Genomic DNA, 13,416 nt, shown 5'->3' on the forward strand with positions numbered 1-13,416 from the left:
TTATGTGTGTACCAGTAAAAATTCGGCATGATTATCCATAATGGCCGTCCGCTCCCATTCATTCAGAGGCTCTCGTCTTCTTGTGTCACCTTCCCCCACTCTCAGCGCCCGTCTGGGATCGCTTTCGGAGCAGAAGCTCCTTGGCTACAACAATGGTCAATCATTTTCGCCATCAGCGGTGACTGGTCAGTTCAGGACCGTGCACAACCGGACTCGTCCGAACGGCTTGTCAAATGACACTCGCCGGATGTTTCGTCTTGGATGGATTGGATGGATCAGCGAAAACGCAGCCCGGAGCCGACAGATGAGTGCTGCGACGTGCGCGTGAGTGCGTGGCAGCCTGCCGCCGGGCCGTCCAATGCTTAAGTGGTTAATACATTATACAGATACAGATCACATGTTAATACATTATACAGATCACATATTAATACATTATACAGATCATATGTTAATACATTATACAGATCACATGTTAATATAGTATACAGATACAGATCACATGTTAATAATATAGTATACACATACAGATCACATGTTAAAATAGTATACATATACAGATCACATGTTAATATAGTATACAGATACAGATCACATGTTAATATAGTATACAGATACAGATCACATGTTAATACATTATCCAGATACAGATCACATGTTAATATAGTATACAGATACAGATCACATGTTAATATAGTATACAGATACAGATCACATGTTAATACATTATCCAGATACAGATCACATGTTAATATACTATACAGATACAGATCACATGTTAATATAGTATACAGATACAGATCACATGTTAATATAGTATACAGATACAGATCACATGTTAATATAGTATACAGATACAGATCACATGTTAATATAGTATACAGATACAGATCACATGTTAATATAGTATACAGATACAGATCACATGTTAATATAGTATACAGATACAGATCACATGTTAATATAGTATACAGATACAGATCACATGTTAATACATTATCCAGATACAGATCACATGTTAATATAGTATCTAGATACAGGTCACATGTTAATACATTATCCAGATAATATATCCAGACACAGGTCACATGTTAATACATTATACAGATACAGGTCTCATGTTAATATACTATTATTCAGATAAGATATACAGATCACATGTTAATACATTATCCACAGGGGTTAACCTCTTACCACGCATCGGTCCGAGATCGGGCCGTCATGCCCATGCACGCACGTCGCGGCACTTTGCGAGAGTCTACCGGCTCGGGCTGCATTTTTCGCCGAACATATAATATACCCTTCTAAACATATATTTTCCGCCGTTCGAACGCCACCTCACTCGACCAATTCCGTGCCCCGGTGCTCAAGTTAAATGGCAATATGTCAGGCGAGTGTCTTTTTATGCGCCGCGCGTCAAATGACCACGTCGGACAATATACGCTCGAGAACTGACCAATCACTGCTGATGGCGAAAATGATTGGTCAGCCTTCGCCAACGAGCGTCCACTTCCAACGATTCCCAACGGTGCAAATATAGGAAGTAGGTGAAAGTTGACGAGCGAAAATGAGAAGTGACACACGGCTGTGGATGGCTCTTTTTTGGTGCACGGTTTACTCGAACCTCTCTCAAACACTAATTCCTGAACAGATTTTCATAAAATGTGGACCTGTACTACATAAGACTTCAGGCTATGGAACGGCTGTGTTTTCCAGCTCATAGCTCTATGCTGGAATAATGGAATATGGAATATTGCAACCACTAAAGAAAAATGTGAGTACACAAGTTCAAGTTCAACTCAAGTTCAAACCTCTGTTACTCTATTTCATTAGCACTAAAAGTGATTTTCCTTTGTTGCATTAGTAACTTCAGAATGTTATCTTTCAAAAGAGACCAGGCTCATGCATGTGCTATAAGTATAAAGTATAAAGCTAAGCTTTGCAAAAACAGTATGCAGTCCTCAAGTTCAAGATAAAAAATTGCCACTTTTCTGCCTGCCTGCCTGAGGATAATGGGATTTGGCAGGTGGAGGAACCCCTGTAATCATAGTATATTATAGAATTCCGCCTGGATATTTCTTGTATTTTTGGTTGTAAAATGGTCAAATAATGTCCTAGGAGTAAGCGCTTTTGTCCCTTTTTTTACTTCATCTTTCAATATCTGGCAGTTATTTAACATTACTATTATGATATAATTGTGTAATAACAGTGAAATATCAAGAAGAAACTAAAAAACCGAATGGGATTTTAGAGGATTCTATTCAAATAGTAAATGTAATTGCACATGTGGAATTGTAAACACTTGTACAATTTGAAGGTTTACTTATTTAAAATGTGTACAAAAAGGTGTGTGAGCTTTGGAGTCTTTCTTGAGGGGAAAACTATGAAAATGAAAAACTATGTACATGCGTTTTCTTTTATTCACACACAAACAGCAGGAAGTCACTTTCACACCTCTCTGTGTCTCTCAAATCAATCCCCCCTCTCTTTCTGTCTCCTACACATCATCAGCAGGGGGCCCCCATCTGCCCCATTCTGTCTCTGTTCTCTCTCGTGTGTGAGTTGAGTATAGTTCAGAGTTCAGAGTTCTGTGAAAAACTATGTAAAATGTGAACAATTGTACTTTGGTGATTGAGGGACCGGTCTGCATTCTCTCAGTCCACAGCCTGGCTTGTGCATGGCTCATCAGCCATACTGTGAAATCACAACACAATCATAATCATAATCAAAACATAAAAGTATGTATGCAAACAAGAAACACATAATAGAGAAAGGGGGAAGAAAACCTATGGTGTAAAATATCTATCTATCTATCTATCTATCTATCTATCTATCTATCTATCTATCTATCTATCTATCTATCTATCTATCTATCTATCTATCTATCTATCTATCTATCTATCTATCTATCTATCTATCTATCTATCTATCTATCTATATATATATACCTATATATATAGAAATAAAAGAACCCCAGAAGTTTCTTTCTCTGTGCCCCTCTCTCTCTCTCTCTCTCTCTCTCTCTCTCTCTCTCTCTCTCTCACATGCACACACACACACACACACACACACACACACACACACACACACACACACACACACACACACACACACACACACACACACACACACACACACACACACACACACACACACACACACACACACACACACACACACACACACACACACACACACACACACACAGAAGTTGTTTACATTCTAAATATATGCCACTTCCAGCAGAACTAATGTTATCGAGTCGACAGAAAAAAGGTACGCTCCGCGTCGCACTTCCTAGATTCCTGAAAGCGGCATTACCGTAATGACATATGTAGGCGGGATGAGCGATTTCTCAGCTTTCAGACACTATTTAAATTGTTTCGATCGCCCAAAGGGTTCAGGAGCTACGGTAATTCTAATATGAAAATCTGCCGCCAGCGCTTGACTTAGGTGTAGAAAGAAAAGGAGGAATTCTGTGGGAATTCACTAAATCAATGTCCTATTCATTGTCTATGGAGCAGCTCCAGTCATTCTATCTGATTACATCAAGTCTGAGTCTCACATGTTTATGAGAGAGTAGCTGATATTGACATATCAATTTCACTTTCCTAGGCCATAGGAAGAACATACCAGTCCAGTATTGGAATTATTGATTTGCGTGGTTCCCTATGGTGCTGTTTGCATTTGCCTCTGCTACTGCTACAAATTATGTGTGTGAGGGTTTGTGTGTGTGTGTGGGTGTGTGAGGGTTTGTGTGTGTGTGGGTGTGTGTGTGTGAGGGTTTGTGTGTGCATGCGCATGTGTATGTGGCGTCCCCTATTACTGACAGAATGTCATTTTATCCTCTCTTACTTTCTTTCTGCCCCCTGCTTTCCATGGATACAGCAAACAGGAAAGGTTAGTACGACTACCACTACAACTACTATACTACTACTACTACTACTACTTACTACTACTATAATACTATACTACTATACTACTACTACTACTACTACTACTACTACTACTACTACTACTACTACTACTACTACTACTACTACTACTACTACTACTAATAATAATAATAATAATAATAATAATAATAATAATAATAATAATAATAATAATAAACGTTATTTGTATAGCACCTTTCATATAAGAATTGTAGCTCAAAGTGTTTCACAGCAGCAAAACATTAAAAAAAATATAGCCGCAAGCGGCAATCAATGGGTTTCAAGCCAATATTGATCATTATGATTGCAATTATAAGTTCACACACACGGTTCAGCAGTGTTATGAAACATGTCCTGCAAGTTTTGTAATGTTTGGATAAGAAAACGTTGAAATATGATCTGATTTGTGTTATTCGCACATTTTGTAAATTTGTAGTGCCCCCTAGTGGTCTATTTTAATGGGGTTTTCAGGGTATGTTTTGGGTAGTTAACTGGACATACCCTGCTGATTTGATGATGATTGACCTAACGGTTGTAGACTTGCATCAAACTCAGCCACGCCTTTTGAACTTCATTGGTTTATATTTTAAACTAAAAAAAGATATCAACAATCCATACACTAACTTTAATAAGCTTCATCCAATAAGGATCCACAGCTAATTTGGTAGTAATCGGACGTACAGTTTAGGATGAAATGTCAAAAATGTGTTTTACATAAAATCAGAGATGACGGAAAATCCAATATGGTGGATTTTATTGGTCCTTGAAGCAAATTTGTAGAGGGCATAGAGATGGATGTCTGCATCAAGTTTAGTGTAAATCGGACTCACGCTGTAGGAGTTCTGACCTTTAAAAGTTAAAAGATTTAGGCGGCTGGGTGGCGCAGCGGACATTGCGCTCGTCACCAACACAAGAGACACCGGGTTTGAATCCGGCTGTCGGCGTTGCCTCCGGCTTGGGCCGACCGTCATACTAACTCAATTGGCAGAGTTAGCAGGTGGAAGTCGATGGGTGGTAATCTGGACGTTGTGGACAGCGACTCCTACAGGTCGGTTGGGGGACGCCTCCCACACGTTACACCTCGCCAATGAGAGTCCGCGCTGGCAGGTGAAAAGATGTGACAGGCTGCCTCGTGTATCGGAGGGGACACGTGATGCAAGGCTTCTATCCTCCCTACAACCGGCCAGTGGGGGGCATATGCGAGCAATGTTTGAGACAGGGGAGGGGAGAATTGGCACAGCGAAAATTGGGATGGGAGAAAAATAGGAAGAGGAGAAAAAGTGGATCAAAAAAAAGTTTAAAGATTTGACCTTTAATTATAGCGCCCCCTTTAGGCCAATTGGGGTCATTATTTGTTGGAAAGCATTTACACACAACTTCCAACCAATGGGTCAAAGTTCATGTCGCTACCATTTACCATCTCACAGGAATTTGCAAAAGCATTTCTGAAGGAGAAAAAAAAAGAAATTCACACAAAACAATAGGGTTTCTGCACTTCGTGCTTGAAACCCTGATGAGCAAAATAGACAAAGTCAAGGTAACACCAAATCACAGTTCACTTCCAACATCCCAACAGGCCTCCCTGTTTACGGCTCGATTGTCAGACAATATAGAAACAATTTTAATAATAAAAGAGTAGCAAAATAGTGCAATAAAATGGTTAATAAAATGACGCAATAGTGCAGTTCTGAATTACTGTTTAAACAGTTGAAAACCTGACAGTCTTTCCTGTTTGATACATGGTTTAAAACCTGACAGTCTCTCCTCCTGTTTGATACCCACACAGCTTAAAGTCTTTCTTCCTGTCTGGTACCCAATTTGACCCTTTAAACCTCCCTCTCAGGGCGAGCCTCCCTCTCTCAGGCCTAGTGGGTCCCCCACACAGTTCAAAACCTGAGAATCTTTCTCACACAGTTTAATACCTGTAATACAATTGGAGAATAGAATAGACAGAGTTCAATAGAATAAAATAGAATATAACTATTACTACTACTACTACTACTACTACTACTACTACTACTACTACTACTACTACTACTACTACTACTACTACTACTACTACTACCAGGCACGTGCATACATAGGGGTGAAGGGGTGCCCGGGCACCTGCCTTTTTCATTTCTCATTAGAAAGTGCCCTTTTTATGCCACCCTCTTTTTTTTTTTTTTTTTTTTTTAACTGTTGCACATATATATATATATATATATATATATATATATATATATATACTGCCCTGCCCTTCCAAATGAAAGATGTCACGATAGAATCTAAATATTAGGTAAAGAAAGAGAGAGAAATGCCACCCCTCTCGTAAATAATAGGTCCTTCCAGCCTTACGCATAGGCATAGCACGTGGGTGTGTGATGATCAATGAGACATGTAAACCGCGCAGGGCCAGCAGTGCACTGAACAGGAAATTGATATCCAGCTGTTGTTGAGCTCACAGTGCCCTCACACTCGAGTCGAGACCTCTTTTTTTACAGTTACTATTTCAACTAAAACAAAGCAAGAGTACACATCAGGTAAGGTATTTGCCCAACAAAATAAAATGTCGGGTTTGCAGTGCACTGTATATTTTCGTGAAACACGTCGCCAGATCAGCCCTCCCCAGCCCCTCCCTCCCTGCTGCTAGTGCAGGAAAACACGCAGCATACTCTCTCTCTCTCTCTCTCTCTCTCTCTCTCTCTCTCTCTCTCTCTCTCTCTCTCTCTCTCTCTCTCTCTCTCTCTCTCTCTCTCTCTCTCTCTCTCTCTCTCCCTCCCTCCAGCAGCTGTTGGTCTGGAGCGCATATTGTGTTATTAAAGGGACACTATGTAGTTTTGGTGACATCTATCGGTGAAACTGAATGTACCATGATAGACTTGTATTAACCCCAAAAATCGCGCTCGCGCGCTGCGCGCACTCGCATTACATTTAATAATTAATGCCCTTTTATGATTACGGGCACCTGCCTTTCTAAAGTCCTGTGCACGTCCCTGACTACTACTACTACTACTACTACTACTACTACTACTACTACTACTACTACTACTACTACTACTACTACTATTACTACTACTACTACTACTACTACTACTACTACTACTACTACTACTACTACTACTACTACTACTACTACTACTACTACTACTACTACTACTACTACTACTACTACTATACTATAGCTCTGGGGAGGAAGGGGGGGTATGGGAAGGAAGGGGTGGTCTGGGAAGAAAGGGGAGGTGTGGGGAGGATGGGGAGGTGTTGGGTGTCTAGACTCAAAGATGAATCTGGTTGAATGTTGAATTGTTGTTTTATTGTTTTATTGCGGATCCCCATTAGTCTACACCAAGGTGAGACTACTCTTCCTGGGGTCCAAACATTGAATTGTTGAATTCCTGATGAAATTTGATCCACAGAACTACCCACTTTTCAATGCTGCATGCCATGCTATAAACAGCCAATATTCTCTGCTGTGTCATATTTGACCCATACTACAGATGTAACTATTTTTAGAGACCTTCAGAATTGAATAAAATGATCTATAGAGCTGTTTTTGAGGATATTGTGAAGACTTAAGATAAGATATACTTTACACCATCCTCTCCTCTCCACAGGAAACGGGCCTCTCCCTCAGCGAAGGACGAGCACAGCGTAGGGGTCAAGGACTCACTGTTGTCCCACTCCTCCGACCCCGTGGAGATGAGGAGACTCAACTATCAGACGCAAGGTACCCACACACCTTCATCCTTCACCCCCAAACCCCCACCCTTCACCCCCAAGCCCTCATCCCTCACCCCCAAGTGTTTTTGACATGTGGGTTCCAAGTCATTCTTCTTAACCCTCTAAAGCCAAGTGCCCACACAACACTAGATTTGTTTTGCAAAACATTAAATATCTTTGGAACCATTTGTGATAAAGACTTGCTTATTGTATTGTATCTCTTCTCTCCTTCAAAATGTTAACTGTGTCTCTCTGTCGCCTTACACGATTACACGATTTTCTTCTGTTTTCTTTCCCATCTGCATCTAATCCGCTGTATCTAGTGATGTGTCATTTCAAGCGAGGCATCGATGCTTGTGTCAAGTAATCCGGGCATATTTAAGTGGAGTGTGAATCGAGGCGTGTATCGGTGACGTATGTGATGACGTCCAAAGCCTCGCTCCGCGGCCACTGATTCAGGAAATGGCTTCGGGGTTGGTGTACAATTTTAAGTATAAGAGGCAACGAAACGCAATGGACATTTACTATCCCTTCACATTGTGTCGACATAGGAATTCATTGCGTTGGAGAACCCCCTGGAGTACTGGGAAAGACAAATAAATGTGTATCCTAATGTATATATGTAACAGATGGTACCGCAAGGCACAGTCACGATGGACTTAAAGCGTTGTGAAGTGACTGTGGTGAGTAGCGGTACTGCGAGTTAAACTCACTCCCCTTAAAAAGACACATAGACACGTTACCAAGTGTGAATTCACCTCTTGGTATAGCGGTCTGTGCTGTCGCCCGTGCCGTGGCAGACCCGGGTTCGAAACTCCCTCGGGGCATCGAAGTTAAACACAACGCAAAAAGGTGACCATATCAGCTCCGTTACATATAAACTTGCTGTAAAGTTTTTGTGTATCCCAGCGTCATCTGTGCCCAGGGTGACCAAATCCATATGATCCAAATGCAGGACGGCATGTCGATTTTTTGTTGCTTTTTCTGTATAAAAATGTAGTAAAGTAACACAAGCACTTTCTCCTCTGTCCCTGCTATCATTCTGTCAGAAAAACAGACACAATATTATTTGTTTATAATTGGCATCATCATTCAACACAATTCAAAGCTTCACACACCAAAGCCATGGTATCATTATAATCACTCTGCCTGTTGTACATTTATTGTCCACTTGATGGCACAGTAGAGCACATGAACCACCATGAATCTTCGGCACATGAGTGACAGTATTGGAAAGCTTCAATGCTTCATGAAGCTTCATCTCGCCATCACTAGCTGTATCTATATATCTATTTTTATATCTGTCACTGAGATTTTAGCCTATAGCCAATGGAAATGCTAGAAATAGTCACGTGGGCTGGGAGAACCAATGGAAAATATACTAGTGTTTCTCCATACTCCAGTGCACTCCACAGATCGGGACTTTAGACAGACCAGTGGCGTTGCGTGGGTAAAATAACAGAGGATACCAAAAAAAAAGTTATTAAATTTTTTTTTATTAAAATATTTTATTATTATTATTATTATTATTTTAAGCCAAGCAGTCACCATGTACAGTATTGCTCGGCGGCCAGTCAAACCAAGCAGTCACCATGTACAGTATGGCTCGGCGGCCAGTCAAACCAAGCAGTCAACATGTACAGTATGGCTTGGCGGCCAGTCAAACCAAGCAGTCACCTAGCCCCTTTCGTGACTGCGATGCACTGTAATCATAACAACTACTACCTTACACTGTAATCATAACTACTACTACCTTACACTGTAATCATAACTACTACTACCTTACACTGTAATCATAACAACTACTACCTTACACTGTAATCATAACTACTACTACATTACACTGTAATCATACTACCTTACACTGTAATCATAACTACTACTACCTTACACTGTAATCATACTACCTTACACTGTAATCATAACTACTACTACCTTACACTGTAATCATAACTTGCATTTGGCGTTGGGTGCATGATGCGCATGCGCTGTGATGGCGTACCAGGCAGCCAAATACGGAAATACAGTCGTTTTGAGCAGTGTTGACCAGTTTATAAAAATTATTTAAAATGTTTATTAGCAACGCCGAGCTTTCAAACCCTGCCGCGTGTGTGTGTGAAACCTTAATGGAATGCTGGGTACCTTTGAAATTTATATCGGATATATTTTGGACCCACCGCTAGCTTTTAAGCAGTGCTTGGTGGTGCAAATTAACCTGGCTACTACGGAGGAATAAGTGACTGCGTATTCGAGCCCCTGGCTTGCATCGCAGTCACGAAAGGGGCTACAACCAAGCTAGCTTCGTTACGTTAGTTAGCAACCAAGCTAGCCTGATAACGTTAGTGTTAATTTTGTTGACTAAATTGATGACGAAAGATGTTAGTCAACGAAGGTTTTTTTCATGACGACAACGAGACGTGACGTCACGTTATTGAAGACCACTTGACGCTAACGAGACTAAATAGTTTATTAAATAATAAATATAGTTGACCACAACTGAGGACACAAAAATGTAATTTACAAAAACCAGGACGAAATTTCTCTTCATGTATGTTGATATTGTTGACTAAAACAAGACGAGACAAAAATAATTATAACTTTTCTTAATGCCCTCGTCCCGAGTAGAGCAGTGTGATGGGGAGCTCCGTTATTAGCATTAGCTGAAGAGCTATTTGAAAAGCTAGTTTTAGCTTTAACGTTACCTTGGCTAAAGTTGGGACTATTCATAATCCAGCTGCAGACCTGCAAGCAAAGTACAGCAAGTTGGCAAAGGAGTATTCCAAGGTAAATAACTTTTTCACCAGTAACGTTACATTGTTTGTATTTCCATCTAGCTCGCGTTAGCTAGTGGCTAACCTAGCTCATGCTAATGTGGCTAACTGATCGACCTCTCGCACACAATTAATGACATAATGCAGACAGCCATACCGGTGACAATGTTTAGCTTTTAGTGCCAAATGATAAGAGTCTGAGGCGGAGTCTCAAAAGAGAATGTTGAATATTTATTGTGCATTAAAAATCACAACAGAGCCTCTGCTACTACAGTAGCTAACCTAAATGGAGCAGCCTGGATAGGAAGTGTGCAACAACGTGTAACGTCCGTGCGGAACCAATGTACCAACAACCATTCGGTGGGTGAACTCATTGAGCTTAGTTGTCAATTAATGATACTAATACTAACCTATACAATCACCTGTTGTTGAATAAATACCATTACTTTCTAGTTATTACTAAAAAACAGTATATCGTAAACATGTAAAAAGAGATGAGCAAATTATTTAAAAAAAATAAAAAAATAAAACATTTATTATGTTGTTATTTTATTTTGTTCAGTTTCTGATTGTTCAATGTTCCCCAGTTAAGGGGGGGGGGGTCAACTTCAGACAGTTCATAAAACGAGCACAAGTACAGTATGAGGAGGTAGAAAGATATATTCATAATTAATTATCTGTCAATATTAGTTCAAGTTTCTTTATTAGTTGTCATACAGAATACTTTTATACAAAATGCTTCTTTCTGTTACGCTCCAGAGACTGTGCTAGACAAAAATAGATAAGTATAAAATAAGTATAGCAAGTATAAAATAGAAGTAAAGTACGTAGACACAAGTGTACAATGTTAAATGCAGAGTAGAAGTAACTCAACCAGACGCATGTCATTAGGTGCTGAAATGTTGCGGGCGCAACCACATCATCCATCTCAGCACAATGACCATAAAGAGATCTTATCTTATCTTTTTTTTTCTCTTTTTTCCCGTTTTCATTTTCTCCTTCCCAACCATCTCACTCTGAATAGTCATGGGACCACCAACTTTCTGACCAAACCTCAGGTCATTAGGGCTAAACCCTGTGATCTCCTGGGCGACCTCTCTGGAAGCCAGTAGGAGCCATGGCAGTCCCTTCTCAGGAACGGGTACTGGAGAAGTGGAACAGATAGAAACATTATTGCAGTCCCCATAATTCCCCCCCCCCTTCAGATGGGCAAAAGTTGGTGGGCTGTAGGAGGTTCACATGGTCACATGTTATTGCATTTTTGCCTTTGGCAATAACAGTTGTCTCAACAATTCTTCCAAACGGCATGGCTGTATCTAACAGCGTTTCCAAAGCCGGATCACTGCCCTGCCCTTTACCCGAATCAGTCTGCGACACGGACTGTAATGGGCCAGGCAGAACCAAACTAACATGAGCAGTCTCAACATCCGCGCCTCGGGTAGCCCCCTGCACATCACACGTTGCTGTCATTTCCTGCGTCACTGCACAGGCGACACGGTGGTGTAGTGGTTAACACTGTCGCCTCACAGCAAGAAGGTCCAGGGTTCGATTCCCGCTTGGGGACCAGGTTTCCATGATGCCAGGTACCCAGGTGGGGTATCTCCCAGGCCTTTCTGTGTGGAGTTTGCATGTTCTCCCCGTGCTCGCAAGGGTTTCCCCCCCGATAAGATAAACCCAATGGAAAAACATGCACAACAACAGATGGCTAACGCTGTGGCGTCCTTGACGAAGACGGACAGGAGCACTTGGATTGGTCCCCTGGCGCGGCTCACGTTGATGCCTGTATGCTCCCGGCTGCCCTTGGGGGGGAAGGACGACGGGATGGGTTAATCGCAGAGACGAATCGCATCTGCGATCCTAAAGAGACAATGCATGCGTGTGTGTTCCGGTGTGTGTGCTAAACTAACCGCTGTGTGTACCACTAAAAAACATTGAGTGTCGTTGCATGCCGAATAAAGACCTCTGCAACAGGTCCTGCATTATTAAGGCCGGATGACCAAGGACAACACCTGACATGTCGTCTAACCTAGGACTAGGAGAGTCATGTGAGCCTGGACTAGGAGAGTCTTGTGAGTCTGGACTAGGAGAGTCATGGGTGACTACACTTGGGAGAGGCCCCTCGGCCCACACCTCAGCAAGATTGTTACCCAGTTCGATGTCCACACCATCAACAGGCAACTCAGCGTGCACACCTCTTTGCACATCACCACTCCCCAAACCTGAAATGAGAGAAACGTCACATACAGGAACAGGGAACACAGACAACGTTGGGCGAGGAGACAACAATAAATCTAGCTCCCTATGCTGCAGATCTATTTTGGAAAGCTCAGCCTTCTGCTTAATCTCCTCCAAAGCGAACTCTTGTCTGTGCTTTGCCTCCTCTAAAGCTATTTTGGCAAGCTCCGTCTTTTGCTTAACCTCCTCCAAAGCGAACTCTTGTCTGTGCTGCAGTAGCAGAAGTTCCATCTGCCGCTCAAAACTGAGTGCCATAGTGCACTATTGGCCTAAAAAAAGTGATCCGCACTCACAAACAAAGTGCCATACGACACAGGCCTACAAAACAAACAAAACCTATGCTGGGACAATGAAGCGTGAATACCATTAAAAAACAAACAGTCTGATCAAATGAAACCTCCCCCCCTGACTACAGGGCCTAACTAACTAACTAACTACCTCAAAAGCTCAATCTCCGTGCTACTACATACAGGGGGTACTAATGCACTGAAACTCTCTGGGCAGAAAAAGTACCTGTTATACAGCCACTCCTCTGAGCCAGAGACGTGCTCCCGAGAGGACAACAAGCACCAATGCCAGTGCCTGTCTCTACCCGCGTCTGTAGCCGCCTAAAGAGAAAACACCAAGACAAGCCCCCCTATTGGGAACCCACCTTCTTTGCCTAACCGGGGATTAATGGTTCCAAAAACACACAGACTGTCAGGTACAGGTATCAAACTCCAAAGCCTCAACACAAGCAATAAACAAACAAAACAAAGTAACAAATCTCTACCACA

The 13,416-nt window shown here is 41.6% G+C and overlaps 1 protein-coding gene across 1 annotated transcript in view; it reads left to right on the plus strand.

The window, feature by feature from the left end:
* The window catches only part of ptprfa (protein tyrosine phosphatase receptor type Fa), a gene marked incomplete at its 3' end in the record, with an annotated part of 262,786 nt that overhangs the window by 223,885 nt on the left and 25,485 nt on the right, over positions 1-13,416 (plus strand). The window contains exon 20 of the mRNA XM_084308488.1: positions 7,529-7,641. Coding sequence (XP_084164614.1) covers positions 7,529-7,641 — 113 coding nt within the window. The remainder of the gene's footprint in view (positions 1-7,528; positions 7,642-13,416) is intronic.

This window comes from Notolepis coatsorum (genome assembly GCF_963971535.1).
Source record: "Notolepis coatsorum genome assembly, chromosome: 2".
NCBI classification, from domain to species: Eukaryota; Metazoa; Chordata; class Actinopteri; order Aulopiformes; family Paralepididae; genus Notolepis; species Notolepis coatsorum.